Source organism: Polypterus senegalus, chromosome 6 (assembly GCF_016835505.1).
Source record: "Polypterus senegalus isolate Bchr_013 chromosome 6, ASM1683550v1, whole genome shotgun sequence".
Taxonomy (NCBI): domain Eukaryota; kingdom Metazoa; phylum Chordata; class Cladistia; order Polypteriformes; family Polypteridae; genus Polypterus; species Polypterus senegalus.
Genome location: NC_053159.1, coordinates 85,426,424 through 85,448,270, shown reverse-complemented (window position 1 = coordinate 85,448,270; position 21,847 = coordinate 85,426,424). Strand labels below are relative to the sequence as shown.

Sequence of the window (21,847 nt, the reverse complement as noted above, 5' to 3'; positions counted from 1 at the left end):
AGTATGTAGCAATGAAAATGTATACTTTATGAACATTTCTTCGGAGGGCTCACATATTAACTTCAGCTGTTATTATATTGAATAATCAAACGTGGAATAGTTTGCATATATAAGTTGACCCACATTAACATTTTATAAACTGCACATATCATCATGCAAAACAGCTGAATTTTAGATTAAAAAGCATAATATGAAATGTATGGGGAGTACGAAACCTAAATGAATTACAAATTAACTAAAGTATTTTAATATATTTGTATAAAATAAAAAAATACATTTGGTTTAAATCATGTGAGGTTTATTCTTTCATATAAACGTGAGCATATTTTATGGATTTTTTCACGATCCAAGGCTCTAGAATAGATTACATCCTAGCTGCGAATACCATACTGTACTTATAAAGACATGAAACACAAACGGCCAATTACTAAGGACCACATGTCCAGCTAGGAGGTATATTTACACACTAAACAATCCCAAGACAAAATGTGTATAGTGAACTGTTTTCTCTGTGATTACATCATTTTGTTTGTCCAAGCCAGCCAAAGCCCATCTGTGACACAGGGACTTCCACAGTGGAAGGAATTTCTGAGCAGACAGTAAAGAAGCCAATCTTTCTCTTAAGATGTAACTGACTGTCATCTGCTGCCAACAGCTGCTTATCAGAATTTAAACCAAGATTTAAAAAGTCACTTAAACTATATTGTTCTTTATTGAAAAGTGCTTTCGTTCTTTGAGAAAATTTTTATATTTACCATTTGCTTATGGGCTAGATTTAACAAATAATCCAGGTACTGTAATTTGGACTAACACCAGATGTGACAGCACTGTCATAAAATCAATTTGGACATCTCACTGCTTGCTTGACATTTGACTCAATTTGAATAGTAATATTCTGCTTTCTAAGAACATTCCTTATTTTACTTAATATTAGAAATGATTCAATTTTTTCTGTAAGCAACGGCCAGGACATTTTTTCGAATTTGGCAAGAATGTATTATGTAATAAAAAAAAAAAACTGGACAATCTTTTTTAATGTCTCAACATATAGGAGGGATTAAAGTATACTAGTCTTTTTGTTCACACAACTCTACAAATTGCGTAGGGGACAAGTGCTGCTATTGACTTGGCATACAACATAAATACAGTACAAAATCAGTATTAATTAAATTTTTGTTTGCTGTATATCTAATTCATTTAAATATGACTAATAAAATTTAAAAAATAGTTACCACTGCTGTAAAAAAATGACAATAAGGATGGCAGGCAACAATCCAGTGTTTTAGATACAAGAAACAAATCTAAATGAGAACATCTGAAATAAAAAAGGACAAAGATAGTGGAAGTAAAGAAAACAAATAAGAATCAGTGGAATCTTCGCAGAAGTACCTTATGAATTTAAAAGATAAGTAATTATTACACAGGTTATGACAGAAAAAAAAACTAATACATGCATCCAGAAAAGATCAAAAAACTCTGCAGGCATTTTAATGACAGAGTACTACTACTTTATCTAAAAAAGGATAAATAAATCAAAAGGCTCTATACAACAGGAATAAAAAGCATAAAATGGACAAGCACTAACTAGAAACGGAGCAAAGCTATGGTGGAGACAGCAAAAAAAGGAATAAAAAGGAAGGTGGAAAGGGTATCTTGGTGGAACTCAAGAATGTGCTTGGAGTAATGGGCCAAAAAGAGATTTAGTAAAATTATGAAGTTAAATGTAACAAAATGAGAGTAGTCAGAAAACTTCACCACATGCATGTCTGCAAAGAAAGAAAATGTAATGACACCACTGTTTGATTTCACATGGTGAAGGGACTCACATGGTGAGTCAGAAAAGGTGGTTGAACAAGACTAGCAATAGGAATACTTTGCAACAGAAGTCTAATGTGCATTTGTGCTTATATCTGTCATGCATTGCTTTAAAGCCATAGAAGGTAAAACAAAAACGATGCAAAAACATGCTGAATGCACAGAAGACCCATGTCCAAGTTAAACAGTACATAAAGCAGATAGAAGGTTGTTAAGAAGAATGAGATTCACCACTACTAATATTTACAGCCAAAGAAGGAGTAATGATCAGGGCAGTAGAAGAAACAAAGCAGAGAGAAAGTACTGAGGTATGACACGCAATTTACAGCTGACCAAGTACTGAGGGCAGACTTACAATAAGCAGAGCAATGAATGGCGAATGCCATAAATGAATAATAAATGTAAAAAAAGACTAAGATAAGCAGTTTAACACTTTTTTAACAAATGCAAAAGGTTTAAACACAATTTTACACAATACATTTTGGTGGAAGAAATAACGCAATGTCAGATCACAAGGACAGCGAAAGTTGTAAAGCAATATCAGTGGAAGTGGACTCATGCATGGATATCATACACAGCACTAAAGAGGGAAAACTAGGAACGCTGTATGCATTAAATGTGTCTTCAAGCAAACAGAAATAAAGATTGATATGAACACCATGCTAAATTAATGAATGGATTACTGCGGGGATATTCACTACAATCAAGTGATATAAGTTGAATATAAATAAATGCATTATATAAATATAAATGAATGGAGGCGAAGGTCTGTGATATGGTTTGCATATTTGTAGCTGGAAATCCACAAAGGAAGCAAATGAGACACGTAACTTACAATAGTTTTTTATTTCTAAGCTTTTGATTCCTATCAGGAATCATCATCAGAGAAAAATGATTAGACATACGGGAAGCTGAGGCAATACACAGCAAATAAGGTGGGGACGACAGGTGGATGTGGGGGGAGTGGGGATTGATGAGGTGGGGTTCAGAGGACGTTGGTCATAAAGTCTTATTTATTATTTGCATGTTCTTCTTTTCAAGCCTGTATATGCTGGGTTCATGTTCAAATGTCTTAGGTTCCTGCAAGTCCAATCATTTTCCTCTGATGATGATGATAATTCCTGGTAGGAATCAAAAACTTGGGAATGAAAAACTATTTTAAGATATGTGATTCATTTGCTCCCTTTGTGGATTCCCAGCTATCTATCTATATATATATATATATGTGCAAATAAACTGAAATGATCAAGAAAGTGTAAATAAAGTGAAAAACATACTCTTAAACCTGAGTAAGGCAATGGGTGGTTTTACTTCACTAGTAAAACCACTGTCATTGCCATGAGAGGGTTGTTCTTTTGCATACATACTGCTTGCATACCCAAGTTACTGTCTCAGTACTTTGAAAGGAACCTCTTATTCTGCAGGGAGCTTTTCTATTAGTGCTTTGATTGATTTCTCTTATGGTGCTTCTTGTACACCAATTAGTAATATATAGCTTATAAAATAAACCAGTTTAAAATTTAGCTGTACACAAGATGAGTCTGCATAGACCTAATCCATTAACTATTTCATAGTATTTGTTTTTACACCCCAAACTGAACTAAATAGCCATACAAACGCTGCACTACCATTGGCCATTTGATGTAGCACATATAATTCTCAAAGAGCAGAATCAAATCATTTCTTACAACACAGCAGTTATATTGAGGTAAACAATTTAAAAACAAAGGAAAAATAGAATTTTACAAGTTGTCTGGATGTATAGCTTAGCAGAAAATATAGTGTTGTAATCATTAGCAAAATAAATTAACAGAAAATTTGTCATGCTAAATCATTATATTTAGGCAAGCAAAACCAAGTATTTTCAGTGACATTTTTACAATTTAAGTTGAATGCATGGAGGATTTATTGCTGTCAGATACGTATATTAGTCAGCACAAAGCTTTATGTATACCACTAATGGTGATCCAAGGTTGATTCAAATATAATGCTAAAACGTTATAATTTCACCAATATGTCTGTATTATCATAGATAAGCTGCTAAAAGTTACAGTGCCAATGGACCTGTCTGTATTCTTTAATTTCAATATCACTACACAAAAATTGCGTAAAACACATCTGTATATACTATATGCCAACTGTAATGCCTTGCTGTCAAAATGAGGGTTTTACTCAAAACCTAACAATACACAGAACACTTTGTGCATTTAGCTTTAATGGATAGCAATATGGAGTGTCCAAGTATCCATTTCTGATCCACTGCTTTTTTTCACAAAACAGTTTCAATAACACCTGCATATATAACAATTTTGTCAAAACTCCTCACCTTTTTGGCCTTGAGATACGCATGTAGAATTTGTAAAAATATTTACAAAGATTTGACATGGACACCCTCTGTATGATATATAACTGCGTTTCACTACATAGTTGGATTCATATAATTATTATATAATGTTGTTTCTAACTGCAGTAAAACAAAACCCCATTCACATAAACAGGTGGTATACTTAAAAGTATATTCAAAGTGCAAAATGCATCTGTGTGGGTACGCATATATTAAGTAGCTATAAATTGTAATCATTGGCTTGTCCAGATATTTTTTGTAATGAATGAAAGGTTGAATGTATACTGTATATATAGTAAGAGTGTGTATTTTTTATAGTGCATCCAGAAAGTATTCACAGCGCATCACTTTTTCCACATTTTGTTATGTTACAGCCTAATTCCAAAATGGATTAAATTCATTTTTTACCTCAGAATTCTACACACAACACCCCATAATGACAACGTGAAAAAAGTTTACTTGAGATTTTTGCAAATTTATTAAAAATAAAAAAATTGAGAAAGCACATGTACATAAGTATTCACAGCCTTTGCCATGAAGCTCAGAATTGAATTGAGGTGCATCCTGTTTCCCCTGATCATCCTTGAGATGTTTCTGCAGCTTAATTGGAGTCCACCTGTGGTAAATTCAGTTGATTGGGCATGATTTGGAAAGGCACACACCTGTCTATATAAGGTCCCACAGTTGACAGTTCATGTCAGAGCACAAACCAAGCATGAAGTCAAAGGAACTGTCTGTAGACCTCCGAGACAGGATTGTCTCGAGGCACAAATCTGGGGAAGGTTACAGAAAAATTTCTGCTGCTTTGAAGGTCCCAATGAGCACAGTGGCCTCCGTCATCCGTAAGTGGAAGAAGTTCAAAACCACCAGGACTCTTCATAGAGCTGGACGGCCATCTAAACTGGAAGATCGTGGGAGAAGGGCCTTAGACAGGGAGGTGGCCAAGAACCCGATGGTCACTCTGTCAGAGCTCCAGAGGTCCTCTGTGGAGAGAGGAGAACCTTCCAGAAGGACAACCATCTCTGCAGCAATCCACCTATCAGGCCTGTATGGTAGAGTGGCCAAACGGAAGCCACTCCTTAGTAAAAGGCACATGGCAGCCCGCCTGGAGTTTGCCAAAAGGCACCTGAAGGATTCTCAGACCATGAGAAACAAAATTCTCTGGTCCGATGAGACAAAGATTGAACTCTTTGGTGTGAATGCCAGGCGTCACTTTTGGAGGAAACCAGGCACCACTCATCACCAGGCCAATACCATCCCCACAGTGAAGCATGGTGGTGGCAGCATCATGCTGTGGAGATGTTTTTCAGCAGCAGGAACTGGGAGAATAGTCAGGATAAAGGGAAAGATGACTGCAGCAATGTACAGAGACATCCTGAATGAAAACCTGCTCCAGAGCGCTCTTGACCTCAGACTGGGGCGACGGATCATCTTTCAGCAGGACAACGACCCTAAGCACACAGCCAACATATCAAAGGAGTGGCTTCAGGACAATTCTGTGAATGTTCTTGAGTGGCCCAGCCAGAGCCCAGACTTGAATCCGATTGAACATCTCTGGAAAGATCTTAAAATGGCTGTGCACCGACGCTTCCCATCCAACCTGATGGAGCTTGAGAGGTGCTGCAAAGAGGAATGGGCAAAACTGGCCAAGGATAGGTGTACCCAGCTTGTGGCATCATATCCAAAAAGACTTGAGACTGTAATTGCTGCCAAAGGTGCATCGACAAAGTATTGAGCAAAGGCTGTTAATTTAATCCATTTTGGAATAAGGCTGTAACGTAACATAAATTGTGGAAAAAGTGATGCGCTGTGAATACTTTCCAGATGCACTGTATACATACATACATACATACATACATCCATACACACACACACACACACACTAAACATTGTGCCATATGCCTATTCATTTAATTACAATTAATGAAATTCTAAACTGTAAAGCACATAAGACATTGCAACAATAAATAAAGTGAAAATCTAACCTAATATTTTGAATGAATACATTCATGTTAACAATTTAAGGGGTAATAATTACATTCTAATCCCTGCTCAGTCAGTGAAAAGGATCCTGAAGTCTTATAAACATGTACCTTCAATTACAAAAACAAAATCACAACCAGTAATTAAAAAGATAAAGCAGGGAGTGACTTTAAATTTAAATGCATTTCTAACATACTACCCCCCTATATATATATATATATATATATATATATATATATATATATAGATATAGATATAGATATATAGCATACATGGTATGTGTTTGTGTGTGTGTGTATATATATATATATATATATATATATATATATATATATATATATATATATATATATATATATATATACACACACACTGTGTATATATTATATATGTACACACACACACACACAATATATATATTATATATGTGTGTGTATATATATATATATATATATATATATATATATATATATACACACACACACACATTTATTTAAATAAAAACGCTTCAGTTTATAGTGTTCTCTAGTTAGCTAACACTCTTTGCCTTTAGACACTTGGTCAAGTGCATTGTTATCAAAGGAAAGTTCGTGTTCTGCTGGATTGTTTTGCACATACAATTCAAGCTCTGTGTCCATTTGCTCCAGCTCCTTCTGGTCTAGAAGCTCAAAGTCCTCTTCCTCTTCCTCAATGGATGTTGCTTCTTTCTCCCTCTTTAACTCAGTCTCTGACATATGAGAAAGGAGATTCTCCTGGGACTCGTGGGGCAAAAACTCTGCTATAGATGGTCCTTCACTATCTTCAGAGGAACGAAGTAGAGCTGACAATGTGTTTTGGACCACAGCAGAAATTGCATTACTGACAATTTCCTCGCTTAGTGCTTCAAGAGTTAGACCAAGACCTGTTGCTCCTACTTGCTGATATTCACCTTCAACAGGCCTACTATGTCCATTGAAATGTGTATTAACAAAATGAAGCGGGGAAGCCAGTCTCTGAACAAGAAAGCTAGCAACAGTTGACTCTGAGTCACTTGGTTCATCAATATGAGGATGCTGAGGAACCCCAATTCCTCCATCTGTTCTGTCTTCCTCCTCTTCCTTTCCACAAACTGTCTGGACACAGCCTTGGTCATTTGACACATACTCATCCATTGAGGGGAACTCTGGCAAGTCTTTTGAAAATGTTTCTTCAGGTTCACTATTTATGCTCTGTTGATCAAGATCTGTGCATAAATAAGAAAAAAATATATATTTTAACCTAGATATTTGAATAAAAGAAAAATTTAAAGTCTAAAATTAATGGAAGAAATTATCTGCAATAACACTGTTACAGAATGTCAACAAACACATCCAAAGAGGGACCATGTGCATATACCACTAATCAGTATAGGATACTTTTACACTGTAACCAAAAAGCAGCAAATAATTCTATGGTCACTTTAAATTCAGAATATCAGTCCATCCATTTTTTGAACATTCTCAATCAAGGTATAAGAACTAAAAGTCAAGAAACTTTACCTAGAATGTATTTAGTTTTATCATCTAGGTGGCAACAGAGACCATAATATAAATTTAAATGTCAAAAATTTTTCTTATAGCTTATCATCAAGTACCAGCAGTCAATTTTCATCTCAACCATTAATTTAAAACAGCACCGGCAGTGTAGCACTTACTGAAACCTTACTTAAACTCTGCACTGCATGCAATTGGTTGCCATGAACTGTATCATATGCATCAAAATGATCATGGTTATAAATTGTTCATATAATGTTGGTTGTGAGTTTTCCAGAATTTAAGTAATAAAAAAGTATGTTGACATTTTCCTCAAAAAGCTGATCTGAAAAAAAAAGTTCTAAAAAGAAAAAAAAAAACATCTTCAAAAGAGTTAATGGAGGCCCACAGACAAAGACCTAAGGGCAGGTGTCACTCTACACAATTATTTCTATGATTTTTCAACCACAGCCTTCATTTATAAAAGTTTTAGAAAATCAACGTTACAGACAACTGCAGTATATGTATGTTACCAGCAACTCAGTTGTAGCCTTTAAAACTACAGAGTAGGCCAACATTATTCATTTTGCCAAGCTGGAACTAAAAGTCCAGGCTTAGCAAGCCCCTCCCAAACAATTTTAATATCTGCTTCATTTTCAGTGCAGCATTTGTGACTTATCTGATAAAATGATCAATACCACAGTGTGAAACACTGCAGGTATGTCTCTCAGAGTCACAAGCAGAACACCCAAGTTCGAAAAAAAGACCAATAACTTAAGGAACGACAACCTTGAAGAACAGAGCTATGCACTAATGGTCAACCAAAAGGATGTGCTTATATGGAACCAAGAAACCAATGGCAAGACCTCCGTTTCTTCCTTTAAAAACAAACACTTCCAAATTCATTGCTCTTCTCTTATGAAGCTTATAGCAAACATCCTCTCCACAGCTTCTACTGTACAGTAGAGACCCAGTTCTTACAGGTTATGACCATAACAGAAGTTGGAGCAATCCCACTACTCTAAACTGCAATTGTGCTGGACTGAAAGGATAAAAGACATGCATGCAGTGGAGTTGGATGAATCTGTCATTAGTCCAAATCTTGCTGAGAAAATACTTAAGGAGAGAGAGAGACCATAGCCAAGTGCTTTGTGTTGGTGAAAATGGCAAGTGACTGATCAACCATTTGTCAGAAGATATGCATTGATAGCAATAATAAAACCACAACAGTGAGTTTGAACCTCAAAAGAAACTGCAGTACCACCTGCACCACAAGATCATAAACAAAATAAACTATGCTAATGATCCTACCCATATGTCTTGAGAAAGCTCACCTGGAAAGGAACAAAACATCGCTTACACCAGAACCATAAGTACACACACTTTTATTCAGAGAACTACTATTCTAACTTAATAATTAGAACAAAGTTAGCTAATGTACTGAGTTACTGGTCCAGCTGTATCCGAGACGTAATACAAAGATTCCTCACTCAAGCTACCTTTACCTTGGTGTCCCTTGGGGGACATCTTGTTGATTATTTTAAATAATCACAAGCACTGCATGGTGGTGCAGTAGTAGCACTGCTGCCTTACAGTAAGGGACCAGAGTTTGCATTTTCTCCATGTGACTGAGTGGGTTTCCACTGGGTTCTTTGGTTTCCTCCCATTGTCCAAATTACAGCTGAAATTCCAATGCCCATCTGGCCGAAGTGTATGTTTAGTGTGTGGGTGTTTTTGCGCTGTCCAAAGTTTGTTCTTCCCATCCTATGCTATCTGGGACAGGCTACAACCACCCCACACCCCCTTGATCCTAGTCTAGATTAAGTGGGTTAGAAAAGGAAATGACATTGCCAAAAGTTAAACAGATAATTAATGAACATAGTGATCATACACTCCACAATACAACTCCCTGCAACTTTCTATGACAAAATCAAACTTCTCTGATGTATTGTGATTATAGCAGGTTGCAGAGGTGAGCTCTTACGCACGAGAGAGTTAACCCCTAATGAGTTTTCAAGCATAAATTGTCCACAAACTGAAAAACACTGGAAGCTGCAAGGAGAGAATGAAAGCAAGTGTTCTGGACTCTTCACATGGAGAAAAGGGTTGTTGAACTCTGCAGCCAGCACAGATGCCTGTTTAATGATGGTTGTGTGCTGCCAGAATGAGCTGGTACTGTGGTCCTTTCGTAGTACAATATGAAATCTGGAACCATGATGAAAAGTCACTAGTCACCCCTGTAATTTCTAGTCACAGGCATTATGATTGAGCAACTCCAGTAATTACATCTGAAGACAAATGTGAAACATACTGTATATATATAACATTTATAGATGTAGATACAATGAACTAAATCATGTCACAAGAACTAAAAGTAAAAAATCATCTCTTCATTTTTTTATGTCAAGTCCCAAGGTTTTTCATAGCTGTAAGAAAGAAAAAATAATTCATTACCTTCAGACACATCAGTAAGCTGTGGAGTTGTTGCTCTAGACACTGAAAATCCTCCACTTTCAAGAATAGAAGCCTCTTCATCAGATAATTCTGAATCAGTAATGGCTAAGGCCAAGGCAGTTGTTTTCACATCCACCTAAAGAAAACAAAAGATATTTGAAATCTGCTGAAGTGACTGTGTTATTAGTAGTAAATTGTTAAATGGAACCATGACAAACCCGATGAGAACCATGAAAACATATTTGGAAATGTGCTTGCAGAATTCATCAGCAATAGGGAATGCTCTAGGGCTTCAAATTGGTTAGGCTGCATCACTAAATAGATATAATACATGACAAGAATCATATACCTATGTTTTAAATATTGTATATGTATGGATGCTGTCAACATACAGTGTAGTTTATTGGATGCACTCAGGAACCCCTTGAGGTAGTAGCAAAGGAAGAAGTTAAAACAAAACTGACTGTCATTATAAACAATACTATACATCCTTTCTCTGACACACTAATACTGAGGGCTTTTAGCTAACAAATTATTCAGCAGAAGTGTGTCAAGAAATACTACTGGGGTTAGTTTATCCCAACAGCAATACATCTGCATAACACCTCATTATGACTGTCACAGCCAAGTCAGAATCTCTCTTTCGTTTAAATGTTCTTGCTTTATAGTCATTCAGGTGTGTGTTCAAACCAAGTTGTGTGTGTATATTTATTTGCTTAATTTCTTACTTATCCACCTATTTATGTTTTTATTCATTTAAAGAGCTTCTGTAAAAAGCACCTAAGGACAAAAAAAGTTCTCTCTCGCTCTCTTTCTTTCATACTGTATTTGTAAGAAAAACAAGGAAATATCTATATATATAATTCACTGAGGCAAGACAACCATGAAAAGCACGCCGGAAGGGGCGTGGATTCACTAAGCTGCCAAGTGAGACACCTATGGCGCACACAGGAAGGAGCCACGCCCACCAACTCCAAGACCATTGGATACGACGACAACTCGCAGGGCCACGCCCACCAACTCGGACGCGACGACACAGAAAAAATGGCGTCATTTATGTTCATCTGTCGTAGAGGCCACATGCAGTGCAGGTCAGGTTAATGTCATGTACCTCCGAGCTACATTGACTGTTCATAGAGGCATGTTTCTCGCGGAGGTGAATCACCATATGCAGCGTGTGAAACGGTTTGCGAGGGGTATCCCATGGGATCCTTAAAACAATCCTTTAAAACTGAGGTTAAAGCACAATGAAGGAATCAGTCTTTAAAAACCAATAAGCCCTGTGCCTCTGTTTCATTACCGTCTCACCTGCTTCACCAATGCAGGCCCTGCAACAGTCGAGACGCTCTGTCAACAGCTGACCTTTTCTGTGCCTGACCGGTTCACACAGAGGCAGCGCAAGAGAAAGCCGCGCCAGAGACATACAGAGGCACACACACAGGCAGCTGGTGGGCGGCTCTCTGTGAGTTTCTCTTGCGAGCGGACACACAACCAGGCGGTGTGCATGCTTCAAGAACGAGGCTGGACGTGGCTTGCGACCGAGCACATGAGCAGGCAATGTGTATGCTTCAAGTGTGAGGGTGGACGCGACAGGACCATCTAGGAAAAATCATGTCGCGGATGTGATTCGCTGTATGCAGTGTGTAAAACAGTTTGTTTGTCGCAGATGTGAATCGCTGTATGCGGCGTTGAACAGTTTGCGAGGGGTGTCCCTGTGTCTTTCCAGAAGTGTTCAACCATCAATAAATAATTATGCGGCGTTTGTTATGCCGCGGTTTCACTATTGTGTTGTATTTTGCTCTCTCCAGAGTTCCATCTTTTCATTCACTTACTGTTTTATTCTCACACTAACCTGTTTTAGACAACGTGTCTTTCCAGAAGTGTTTACCATTCAATAAATAATTATGCATGAGATTGAGCGTGTCTCTAGGCGTGGGTAAGCCATTGAACCCCATTCGGGCTGCAAACCGTGGAATTGCCACTAAGTGCGACTCATACGCTCCCACTGTTTTCGTCCCTACCCTTTGTACACACCCCTCCCACACGTTGACTGTTAATAGAGGCATGTTTCTCGCGGAGGTGAATCGCCATATGCAGCGTGTAAAATGGTTTGCGAGGGGTATCCCATGGGATCATTAAAACATTCCTTTACAACTGAGGTTAAAACACAATGAAGTGAGCAGTCTTTAAAAAACGAGTTTTCGGTTACGATGCGACCGCGTGCAGCATAGCAAAGTGTTGTACACGCTACATACAGCAATTCGCATCCACAACAAACATGCGTCTTCTTAAGATGCTCCTGCACTTTGTACACACCCCCCTCCCACCTCGCTACGCCGCACGGACGATTGTGTGTTGGTTCGTTCCGTGCATTGTTACAATGTTGCTTTTCTTGCTGATTTATTACATTACCGATTTTGCAAATGTTAAATTTTCTCCCTGTGCTTAAAAATTATTAAAAAACTGGCCTGATTATGGGCGTATGGTACGCCGCAGGTTGGCTAGTAGTATTTATAGAAAGAGGATTTTTTTTTGGTTTGTCATGGCTACCAATGCAAGTGTCCTAGAAAATATTACAAAATGATGACATTTGTTAATCTTTCAAATATATTAATGCAAGAAAAAATAATTCCAAATGACAAAACTAACAGTTGGTGAGAAACAGGACAACTCTTCTTCACTATCACTTTCTGTTTCGGCCATTGGTTCATCTTCTCCTTCAGGCTCTTTTTTTATTTCTGCCAGTCAAAAAAAAAAAAAAGAAGACCAGAATACAAGCATGTAATTTGTGAAAACAAATTAAACAGTTTGGCAAACAAATGGTACTTTAAACACTATTTCTGTTCTATTGCTGTAAATGCAATGAAAATATTCTGCCACTATCCATTAATTTTTTTTTGTATTTATGGTGTATCTAGCAGGACTGTGAATGGTCATTAACCTCTAGTATATCTTTTAACGCATCCACAAACAGTTGAAAAACGTTAAGATAATATACAGTAACTTTACCTGTGAATTTGACTGAATTGGGAAACCATGTCTGAGATCTTTGTGAGAAATTGCAAACTCCATTAAAACATATAAAACATTTTCATCTTGGATTTTGACTTGGGAACCAACAGTGTGCAGCAGTGACATACTACTGTGCAGCCAAATAGTTTTATTTCAACTTTTACTGTCCTAGTAAGTTTTACTATGGTTTTTTTCTTGCCAAGAATTGCTTGTATAGTAGTTTATGTGATATATTAAATACAAACACAATACTGGAGAAACAACTGTTACCAACTATTAGAATGAAAATATAATAAAAATATTTAATTTGTCAGTACGTTTAGTATGATTTGGAAAAAAAACAGCAATGGACAATTATGTTAAAATAAATACAATGAAGAACAATATGTTATAGTACTGTATATCTAATAATTATTTACATAATTTATTGTAAGCATAACTTTGTAAACCTTTTTGGTACTGTATTTACAAACATTTGGAAAAGCCTTTTGTGTACAATATCAACAAATCTAAGGCTAAAACAGCAATCACATGGCACTGACATAGGTATAGCTACTCTCCTTGATAATCTGTGAAATTTTTATATGCTGAAAAGTCTTACTTTTTTTTTCGTGTTTGCGATGCTGTGCACCACCTTTCATACTGTAGTCTAACTTCATAAGCACAGGCTCGAGAGCTGTATACATTTTCTGAATTAGCTCATGATACACAACCAAAGGCCACAGGAGCACGCTTAGCACTGCCAAGAGAAAATACAGTTAATTTAGACTCACAATCAAAATCACCGACTTCATATAATATACAGTACTGAAAAAAATTCAAAACTTGCTGCTGATTGACTGTGATACATCTCTAGCTGAGTGTTCTTGTGCTTTACGTTTACTTAAAAGCCTGAACAGCACCTGTCCTGTTTGGATGATTGCTTTGTTTATCTCTCCTCCCCAAGACATTATCTGTTCCTGTTGGGGGTCGTGCTCCCCTATGATGTTTGTCTATTCTTTAATCGATAGCTAACTGCATACTGAGCTCCTTTTACTTCTGAAACAGACATGTTTGTTTGAAGTGCTTGAATAAAGTTCCTGTCTCTACAATCTGTGTTTCTGTGACCCAAGCGTGACACCCTGCAATACTAAGCCTCACTGTCCCTGGGATTGAGCCGCTGCACTAGACTAGCCTGCAAGCATCAGCACTTACCTCTGTGTGCAGCCAGTTCAAGCGCAGTTGGCTCAGTGATTTACATCCATGGCGTCAGCTGCACTTTGTACATATTGTTCTAGTAGTTTTTTAAATAGTTTTTACAGTTCACTAGCAGTTTGTAAAATGATTAGTATTGCAGTAATTGTTATGCTCTTTGCATGAAAAAAGTGTTCCATTAAAATTTCACTTTTTCTTTGTTAATTGTGACGTTTACTTAAAGTGCAGCAAAAAGTATTTGGCGTCCAGGGATGCACCTTCTAAGGCTTCTGGCAATGAAAACACGCTTGCATAAACTACAGTACATGTAGTGGTAAAATCGGTATTTTACATTCTAGCACCATGGGAAACATAGCAATACAGTATATACAGGTTTACCATTCTTTATTTTTAGGTAATGTATTACGCTGAGTTTGTTTTGGGGACATATTTAGGGTTTAAACTATGAAAATAGGCATTTTTTTTAACCACATCCAAAATTTGTGGTTATTCACAATTTGCGGGCATTCTAGGAACAGAACCCCCGTGAATTTTGGGGGTGTAGTGCATATATATATATATATATATATATGCATACAGTGGGTAGATGGAAGCCCCCCTAGGTTGCTGCAGTGGCACGGATTCTGACAGACCATCACGGGAACTGGATTACTTTGACTCATCCCTGTTGGGTTCTGTGGGTGCCTCTTGAGGGCCGGGGGAGTCCTACTTTCTTGAGCTCTCACCTCACTCAGAATTGCTTCCGAGCTACAGCATCTGAACATAGCAAGTGATTCTGGGTGTAACATAAAAGGAGCTGCATGGCACAACTCCAGTGGTCAGAGTTGGGAGGAGGTGGCAAAGCTTGCTGAAGGAGTGGAGGAAGCAGTGACCAAGACAGACTGAGAGAAGAAGGCCAAGATGTCAGTGGTGCAGAATGCTGTGTGGTATTTGCTGTGTTTTATTGTAACAGTGGCTATGATGGGAAACACTTATTGGAAGGGCCTCCCAAGTAATAAAATCCTCTTGTTTGCTGTGACATATATCCGAGCCTGTGTGTGTGTGTCAGGTGTTTGGTGAGCTGGAGCGCCCCCTGATGGCCACAATTTACACAGTCACAATGGTATAGCCCTATGGCGTAATACTGAGTAAAGTACAAAGAACAAAACAGCTTAAAATTAAAGTAACATTAGAATGGGTTAATCACAATTAACTTTGACAAGACACTTGCAAGACTGTTGCACTGACCAGCTAGCTTTGTGGTCAAACCATTTATAAGAGATTGCTTCACAAAACATAAGCAACAGGTTTCAGGTTTCCTCCTTGTACAGTATTAAATTTACTGTGCACAGAACTTTGTCTCTTTTCTGCCATTTTGCCGGGATTAAGGGCATATTTAAAAAGTTTTCTGCTGCTCTATTCATGAAGCAAAATAATGCAAAACACTTTGAAGCAGGGTATTGTTATATTTATTGTCTGTAATGTTTTTCTAAATCATCACACACCTATGACTCACTAATGCTCTAGATTTAGAAACTCTCCTGTTAATTTTTGTAACATCCAGCATGTGTGAAAGTTACTATTGAAAGAAAAAGTGTTTGGTGGGGCTGGTAACAGGGTATACAATTTAAAGTTCTATATCTAAAATCTGTTTTTTGTTATAAAGAAGATATAATGCAATGCAATAAAGTACACAGTAAAACAGAGACACATATTTAGCAAAAACAAAAAAAAAAGTTGTTACTGAAGTGTACATTTACACAGGGTGACATTCTTCAGCCTTTTATGTTTAAACTCTTACAAGTACTCTAGTAATTAAATCAGACAAGTTAACATTACAGATTAAAAAATACAGAGTCACCACCCTTTGCCAAAGTGCTCTGCCAGTGCAATTCTGGTTATTTCTAAGCACAATCCAGTATATGGTTCTCAAGTTAGAAACAAGTTCCTGTGTGAAGATATGAAATGTTGGCTCACTGGAAATTTGTGTGTTTTATTAAATGTGAAGCATTGATTTAACTCCCTGTGACCATTCTAAATTACAGCTGTTTTAAACAGTCTTTGTAATCAGTACTGCAATACAGAATGCCATCCACTTTGACACCTGAGAATCTTCTTTTGAGTAATAGTCTATTTAAAAAAAAAAATGTATTTTTTATTCTAAATACAATTTGCACAAGCAAAATAATTAGTTTCTTAAAATGTGTACACATTATACACAAACACATTTTAAAGTTATAATTTCTTATCAGACATAGAAATCCAAGATAGTTTTCATAAACTGTATTTACCCCTGAAAACAGATAAACATCCACATTTTATAAATAAACCTTTTACAGTACAGTTTTGTGGGAAGCAAGAATAGAAACAGATAGGATAAGCCTATATTCTGCTCTAATAACAGGCCAATTTTAAATCTTTATAGTCAAGCATGATTTTTGTTTGTTTTTCAAAATGTAACAGAAAAAAAATAGCTTTTTATATTAAATATAGCCAAAAGGTGTATACTCACATATTATGTATGAGATCATGATTCCTGGTATGTAGTGACCAGTTACAGCAAATAAAGAACATCCAGCACAGACAAAGGCACAGAACTGCAAAAGACACATTGATAAAGCAAAACACAGATACTAATAAGTTGTTTCATGGAATGAAAATTAAAAAAAAAGTTAAACTAGTTCAGAAACATCAATGTGCAGTGTACACTTAAACAGCAGTCACACTTCTTGGTTGGTTTGTCCATTTAACAAAAAATAAGAAATTACTAAATGATGTTTTGGGATTATGCTAGACATCAGAAGAGCAAAATTGTACTTTAATTTGCGTTTCCATTATCACAGATAAGAATCAGTCCTAGCTATTGTGGAGCTGAACAAACCATAAGACAAACATGAAAATTCTTATGAATCTTATGAAGTAAGCACACTCACAGACATGCAACTAAATAAAAGCTTGAGAGAGTGAGAAACATCATTATCAGGAATTAGAAAATACATATTATACAGTGTTGCAATCATGAAGAAACTTAAAAAATTAAACTAAAAATATGTGTTTTTGTTATTCAGAGCATCACACTAAAAGGGAACTTGAATATATGGGCTCATTATAGATCTTAACAAGTCTACTATTGAAATTCCAAGCTGATTTTATTTCTATTTCTTGTACAAAACAGCATTCTTTAATAAACTTAAAGGGGTACCAACCAAAAATAACATTTTTTAATCTATTACTTGCCCTGTGTTTGTTTAAATTGTTTGTTTAATGTTTAAAAACCATTTCTAATCTCATATTTTCATGGAGATTGAAGATCAAAACGTTTAGGATACAATATACTTGGGTGGAGTAAATTCTTAAAGTTCACCCTTGTTCCCTAAATAAACTCCTTTAGTGTAGTCAAAACCCATTAAATAAGTCTTTGTAAATCAGATAACGGAACAGTTTAATTCCATTAATCATTTCAACAGTGTACATTTTAAGTCACATTTTTGCATACATTTAGAACCATAGGAAATAATAAAACATTAGTGCATGACTACCAATTTGACCATAGTATCTGGGGGTAATAAATCTTTTGTGTTATACTTTTGTCTTAAAAAAATAATTGTAAAAGATGTAGCTGCCTCCCATCTCTTCATACTAGAATCCCTGAAGCCGATGAAAAAACTTGCAATTCTGGGCCACCTTAAATTCCTTTGCACCTCTCCGTTAGCATTTTTGCTTTGCAAATATGTTGATCAGCACAAGCAGCAAGCTGCCTGCTAACCCATCCCCCCACCGTCGCTACTCAAGTCAGTAAAAAAGTTCTCCCAGCTCAAGTTTGTTTATCTGGGTGTGAAGTGTGTGAAATTATATAGGGTAAGTAATATATCGTTATTTGGAACTCATGTGTGTTCTGTGTCTACAACGATCTGTGTAAATGTAGGATGACAGGAAATGCAAAGCAAGAAATGTAGAACACATAGCCAAAACAGAAACTTTTTTCATGTTATAGTACTAATGACAAAATTTTGACATGAAGAGTATAATGTGTGAAGACTGAAGTCGAAATATCAAATAAACACTTTCACAAATGGTACAAGTATTACAAAACAAGCATGCTTGTATTCAAGAATATAACCAAAGAACAAAATTGGGTTAGGGTACGACGCTGACAAGACCTCTTCGGTGGTGCAGCAGTAAGAAATGCTGACTCATAATCAAGAGGTTGCTGGTTCGAATTTGGGTACTTCCTAGATTTACCGTTTTGAGTAGTGAGCTGCTCTTATTGTTATTATTATAGAACAAAAACATAATTTGACTTGAGTCTGTAACAGCCGGTGTAAATTTATGTTACTTGTAAAGGTTAGCATTTTTTTTTTCCTTTCAGTTTTATTCTCTCAATCACATTCACGCTCCCCCGATCTGACACTGCTGTTTTCAAATAAAGATATACTATAAAAGAAGTGAACTCAGATGAGAATGAGGACTCTGCATCAGTAGAAAGAGAACAGAAGCCCTCCCCGCAAGAAACCTCCACTCACCCATAAGAACAATGCAGCTGCATCAGGCATAAAGGTAAAAGATGGCACCGTTTGGATGCAGCAAGACACACGCATGTCCTTCAATGAAACAACAGGGCATACCGAGCTTGTCAATGTGTCATGCAAAGTCTGTTTGTGATTATGTTTTGTGATGGTCTTTGTATAAAAAAAAAAATTATATGTTACATATGTAAAAGCCAGATAGAATGTTTTTACCTATATTTATTACCTTATCTTCCCACAGTGTAAAAACACAAGTAGACTGCAGAGCTTCCTGTGCTGTGATTGATCTCCATAGGCATGCTGACCAAGTACATGTGTAACGCTACTCCTTATTTAGTTATGAAAAGTGCGATGGCAGCTTCCACCTGCAGTTATAGACACTTCAGTATGTGAGCAACTGTCCACGCTAGTGTTTAAATCTGGCAGTGCCATGCTGACACTTCAGTACGCGAGCAATGGTAGTCAGACTTCTTTTTTTGGGCACACACACTGTTAGCATGGCACTGCCAGATCTGTTAATTCTAATGAAGGGTCTCATTGAGATGCAAACTATCTACGTAGCTCTGTGCCACTGCTCCACACCAAGTTTTATTCAAATATACCCTCTACACTCTTTAAACAAGAGGTTTTCACATACAATAAAGCTTGAATAACAACACTTACCTTTCCAGGGTTCTGCCTCTTGTACTGGATCATCTCTTGAGCATAAAGATTAAAAGTCAAATAACTCTCAGCCAGATGGTGGCACAATTCAGGTACACTAAGGAGCTGAGGATGGTCAACCACACTTTCCCTAGAAACATGTAAAAAAAAAAAAAAAAAACATGTAGCATTTAGCATATACAGGTAAAGCACAAAACACTTTTATCCATGGGAAAATCTGCAAACTAGCCAGAACAAAATTAACCTGTAGCGCTTAGTACTAAAATTGATTATTAGGTGCACCAAAGTCAGCAGTGCTCAATGTAAAGAAATATTACAAATACTAATTGTACTCTTTAATGAGTATCTGCATCAAATATAATATAGCAGTGCAATTAACATCACATTAGCCTAAATACAGTTAAGTATATCAGGACAAATTGGAACATTATAGTCTCTTTACGCACTTGCATAGAGACAATTGTTAGAAGTGTTTACAAAAATACTTTACTTTACTTAATTGTAATGTTTCAGGTTCAACTTCAAAGCTGATCAAAATAATCTGACACTAAGATGCATGGAATCCAGTCTTCTTGTGCAATAAACAACTGTTAATTATTGTTACATTAGTAAATTATAATATAAAAGTTTATGTGGAAGCCTTATACATTTAATACTGTTCCTAATATATTTTTATCTATGATATTCTGTCACACTTTTGATTATTAACCTTTAGACACTAAAGAAATGAAAACATAATGTAACATAATAACAACCAACCGAATGTGCTTAAACACGCAAATCCTAATGTAAACAATAAAAAGGGAATCCTGTGTATCCCCGTTATATAAATTGAAACCTTTTTCAATGCCTACAAAACCATTAACAAGCCACATAATAAAGCAAGAAAACTCCTACATAAATCTGGAGTTTCATTTCCACAGGTTAAAAACAACCCTTCATTAATAGAAATTAGAGGTTTTCAATGAAAATGAAAAGGAACAAAACCTATTTTAGATAACAAAGGGTCTTTACTAATATTAATTGCCTCAAAATTACAATCCCTTTTTAAATAAACTATGTACCTTTCTTGAACAGAATCTTCTTGAGGTTGAGCTAAAGGGAAATACGAAAAACAATGTTGAAACAAATAAGAAGAAACACACAATATTTTAATTATTTACATGGTATCATTGCTGCTTCATGTGCATTACTAGTTTAAAAGAAGAACCAATTAGTTTAATTATGCAAAAACTACCATGCCTTACCCGTTACACTTTTAAAATAAACACATAATGGCTCATAAACTAACTATTTAAATAAACCAAATATTTTTTGTAGAAATAAAATACTTTTAGGATGACTGTATGGGAAACATTATGAGATTTTGAATCTTAATTGTGGACAATGAAAATTGATGAACAATTATCAAAACTAACAACATCTTGGATTGAAAATAGCACATTAACAAGAAAATATCTGCCTGGTATGGCAAACCTTAAATTTCAACTGTCAAACAATACAGTGACAGTAATATTTTAAAAATCAAGAATTTATGTCCTTTTTAGGTGGGTCCTTATTATAACATTAAAACAATTGTGACAGGAACAGGCCACTCAGCCTTACAAGCTCATCCATTCTGTAAAAGTAGATGAAATTTAAAACAATACTATGATTACCATACTGTGAACAGAGGACACAGCTTCAAAAATAAAATTATAATCTGATACATTTTTTTCCAATATTTATGCAGGTGACCTCACCAGAGTTTATTTTCCCCCAAGGTAAAATATGGACATGCTGTCTTATAAGGCTTGCTCTGGCATTAGAATACTATGTTCAAGGTACAAAAAAAGGAGAAAATAATACCACTAGACATCCTTTAATGTATATCTAATTCATGTAACATTTTAATTTCTATTTACCTATGATGATGGGGAGAAGATTGTGTTTCCACCTCTCCATTAATACTATTCCCAACATGGACAAACTCAGTAAGAAAAAAGGCCTGAGAGGAGTGGAAGAGAGGAGCCTAAGATGAAAAAAATAGAGGGATCAATTTACATCTGTCTGAAATAAAATGACAGAGGCCTATAAACAAAATATTTATCATCTTATTAAAAAAAATATTTATAGAAGCAGGAAATATAAAAACAACATGTATCTGAGGCCTATGCTCATTATCTGTTTAAGACAGGAATCTATCCATGTCATATCAACAGATTTTACAAAACATTTTCATCTGACCATCTCTGATTTCCGTCATACTTGCTGAAAATAATGTTATTGTATCTAATAACTAGTATGCAATTTCAGACTTGTATCTGCATTAGTCTCTAGAGAAATGGAACTATTACAATAAAAAAAATCTTGGGTTGAGATGTGATCTTCTCGGAAAGACACTTTGA

At 36.1% G+C, this 21,847-nt stretch overlaps 1 protein-coding gene across 1 annotated transcript in view; it reads right to left on the bottom strand.

Annotated features, from left to right (window-relative positions):
- Positions 1-6,597: 6,597 nt before the first annotated feature.
- retreg2 (reticulophagy regulator family member 2) overlaps positions 6,598-21,847 on the bottom strand; it is a 31,794-nt gene continuing 16,544 nt past the window's right edge. The window contains exons 2-9 of the mRNA XM_039756455.1: positions 21,365-21,471; positions 20,525-20,555; positions 19,461-19,590; positions 16,784-16,868; positions 13,700-13,837; positions 12,736-12,824; positions 10,087-10,222; positions 6,598-7,364 (exon numbers count right to left, since the gene is read on the bottom strand). Coding sequence (XP_039612389.1) covers positions 6,676-7,364; positions 10,087-10,222; positions 12,736-12,824; positions 13,700-13,837; positions 16,784-16,868; positions 19,461-19,590; positions 20,525-20,555; positions 21,365-21,471 — 1,405 coding nt within the window. The 3' untranslated portion in view covers positions 6,598-6,675. The remainder of the gene's footprint in view (positions 7,365-10,086; positions 10,223-12,735; positions 12,825-13,699; positions 13,838-16,783; positions 16,869-19,460; positions 19,591-20,524; positions 20,556-21,364; positions 21,472-21,847) is intronic.